The following is a 3,109-nucleotide window of genomic DNA, read 5'->3' as shown; positions in this document are numbered from 1 at the left end:
AGAGCTGCAGGGGCGAGTGTGCCTGGACTGTCTCTAGGGAAGCCTTTGTCCACCCACAACCCTCTGCAGATGAAGATGCCCTCCAAGAAGTTTGCACACATCCCTGTCTACACGCTGGGCTTTGAGAATCCTCAGAGGGTGACAGCTGCCAGAGCCACAGCCACACAGCGGAGAGACGCCTTCCAGTGCGTGCCTTTGCCAACCCTGTGTGCCAGGCAATGCCGGTGACACAGGAGCTGGAGAGGGAGGTGTCCTGTTTCCTGGGACGCCCCAAGGAAACAAGACGCAGACGTCTGGGAGGGCCCTGGGGGCTGAGTAGCATGAGATGGAAACCGTGCTGGGTGGTGAGGGCCCAGGACTCAGGTTCCTCTCGAGGAAGAGCTTTTTCCAGGGTGCACTTGGTTCGGCATGTTCACTCCAAACACCGTGCGTGCCTGATGCAGGGAGAGGGGTGTGGACGTGGAGAAATGGGTGGGGGACCTCCCTGACGCCCCGTCCCTCCCCAGGTCCCTGCAGAGGCCCCAGTGGCAGAGTGTGGAGGAGGAGTTCCCTCACATGTACACCCACGGCTGCGTCCTGAAGGACGTCTGCAGCGACTGCACCAGCTTCGTGGCTGACGTGGTGTGCTCCAGCCGCAAGAGCGTGGATGCCCTCAACACCACCCCTCGCCGTGCCCGCCAGACCCAGTCCCTCTACATCCCCAACACCTGGACTCTTGACTTCAAGTGACAGCCCTTGCTACCCCAGGCTACCTGGCCTGAGGCTTTGCAAGGTGGCCAGGCCTCTGGGGAGGAGCCGGGCCAGTTCTGGATGAGGCTGAGCGCTCCCCATCCTGGGGCACAGCTGCTAGCTGCCTCCGGAGTGTGCATGTACATATATATATATATACATATACATTTATATAACATATACACAGCCGATATATTTATATATGTTTCCTGGCCCCAAGCCCATTTGGGGTCAGGCTTATTTCCAGGATCCTCCCCAGGGAGGCTGTTTCCTCTCAGGACTCCGTGGGTGGAGTGGGGATGGCATAGGATAGAAAGGGGGGCAGACTGGAGGCAAGGGATGGTGGGGCTCCGGGGAGGACCCTGCCCCTGTGTGTTCGCCATCCCTCCTTGGGCAGATGTCCAGGCGTGGAAGGGCGTCTTGGTCCACAGGTGAACTGGAGCGTCCTGCTTGCATCTGTGCTCCCCTCAGGATATGGGCTGTGGGGGCACCTGGGCAGCTTGAGTGGGCTGAGATCCTCCCAGGCAGGTGTCCCAGGGCCACCCCCTCGGAAGCCTGAAGCAAAACTCACTCCCTTCCCGACACCATGCCCCTGCAATGCTTTCGGTCTGGTTACCGGGAGGAGCCCTGTAAATGTGTCTTCACGGCCACTCGGCCCAATAAAGGTGGTCTCAGGCTCCCGTCTGGGGCGTGGACTAAGGACTACCCAGCACAGCAGTGGTATGTTCTCTTAAGCACAGAAGCTGGGGCTGAGGGGCCACCTGTCCCGCATCCCCCGCCGCCCCAGGCAGTCAGGATGCCCATCATGAGATGAGGGCATTCAGGCCCACTCCCATTCTCTACCCTCAACTTCGTAATCTGGCACTTTAGTCCTATGCGGAACCAAGGGCTGCATGTGGGACAGCAAGTTAGCCTGCTGCCTGTCACCGGCCAGCCTGTGGCACCCTTTGTCCTCATCCCCCAGATCCCTTGGGGTTCGCAGGGTAGGGGCACCTCCGCCCTGCTCTTCAGGATAATGGCTGGAGGGATACCTGTGCCCTGCCTGCCCATATGTGCCTGGGAGGCGACTTCTGTTGGCATCCCGCCCTGTGGGTGAGGACACTGCTTCCCTGGGATGTCAACCCAGGTCTACTGGACACCAGGCTCTAATGCATGCCCCATGGACACGGGTCCTGAAGGCCCCACTTGGGCTGCGCACAACCCTTCAGTAGCTGGATTGCAGGCAGCGGGGATTCTAGGAGACTGGGGAAGTGGCTGGGGCAGGTGGGACTGGGGAGCTTGAGGCAGCAGCTCTGTGGCAGCTGGTGAGAAGTGTTTCAGATCCAAGTGACCAGCACAGGCTGACAGACCAGCCAGGCGGTGCAGGCATGCGCACGCGCACCCCGTCCTGCCTCCCCTTCTCTGTCCTTGCCAGTAGCCTTCCTCAAACGAACTCTGGAACCACAGGCGCGAATGCAAATCCAGATTCTACCTGTGCCCGTCATTCTGAGTCCCGCTTTCTTTACCTGTAAAAGGGGGACCCCCACCTCGCAGGATGAGGTATTTGGTAGGGTGCCAGGCCTGACTCCATAGTGACAGCCGCCCCCACGCTCAAGGCTGCCATCGTCCGTCACCCCACTCCCGCTCATCTTGGCCTTGCACTTGGGGACAGTGCAGGGGTTCTCAATCCTGCCTGCACATTGTAATTCCCCAGAGAGCTTTAAAAATAACAATGCTGCACCTCGGGATTGTTTGGCCTGGGCCCTCCATCTTTATTGTAAAAGCCTCCCAGGAGGTTATGACGCACAGGACCAGCTTTCCCAAACCTAGAGGAACAGGAGACCATCCGGCGCAGCAACAGCAAAAGGCAAACAGCAAGCGGATCGGGTTCGGTCTATCCCGCCCGAGGGTGGTCCGTGGGGGTGTCCCGAAGTCCGAAGCTTTGGGGAGCGACTCGGTTGGATGAGCCGATCGCTAACGAGGGGACCGTCCCGCGGGCAGTCTCGGACTCTGGCCGAGGAGTCACAGGCCGGGCGCGCAGAGCGGGCCGGGCCCCCCAGACCTCCAGCTCTCACCTGCGCGTCCCTCCGCGAAACAGGGTGCAGGTCCTGGTGCGGGTCGTCTCCAGAAGACGCGGAGACGCCGCGGTCGGGGCACGCAACTCGCGCGAGAACACGTCCGGGCCAGCCCGCACCTTCGTAGGTGATCCCGCACGTCAGCGGCCGTTGGGTCCTATGTCACGTCGGGCCCTCCGGAGGCTGAGGGGGGAACAGCGCGGACAGGAGCCCCTCGGGCCCGGCGCCCTCCAGTTTGGCTTCCGTGATGACGATGATGCGGAAGAAGAAGGACCAAAGCGGGGGCCAGGTGGCCGGCGCCCCCGGAGCCCAGGGAAGGAGTCCGA

At 61.3% G+C, this 3,109-nt stretch overlaps 2 protein-coding genes across 2 annotated transcripts in view; both read left to right on the top strand.

Annotated features, from left to right (window-relative positions):
• SPIRE2 (spire-type actin nucleation factor 2) overlaps positions 1 to 1,441 on the top strand; it is a 21,807-nt gene extending 20,366 nt beyond the window's left edge. The window contains exons 15-16 of the mRNA XM_014535616.1: positions 70 to 185; positions 507 to 1,441. Of these exons, the coding sequence (XP_014391102.1) occupies positions 70 to 185; positions 507 to 729 (339 nt within the window). The 3' untranslated portion in view covers positions 730 to 1,441. The remainder of the gene's footprint in view (positions 1 to 69; positions 186 to 506) is intronic.
• A 1,475-nt stretch (positions 1,442 to 2,916) lies between these two features.
• The window catches only part of TCF25 (transcription factor 25 (basic helix-loop-helix)), a 14,401-nt gene continuing 14,208 nt past the window's right edge, over positions 2,917 to 3,109 (top strand). Inside the window, exon 1 of the mRNA XM_014535615.1 lies at positions 2,917 to 3,103. Within this exon, the coding sequence (XP_014391101.1) occupies positions 2,943 to 3,103 (161 nt within the window). The 5' untranslated portion in view covers positions 2,917 to 2,942. The remainder of the gene's footprint in view (positions 3,104 to 3,109) is intronic.

This window comes from Myotis brandtii, unplaced genomic scaffold (assembly GCF_000412655.1).
Source record: "Myotis brandtii unplaced genomic scaffold, ASM41265v1 scaffold1466, whole genome shotgun sequence".
NCBI classification, from domain to species: domain Eukaryota; kingdom Metazoa; phylum Chordata; class Mammalia; order Chiroptera; family Vespertilionidae; genus Myotis; species Myotis brandtii.
The sequence above is the reverse complement of the archived record's forward strand: the minus strand, read 5'-3'. Positions and strand labels throughout refer to the sequence as shown.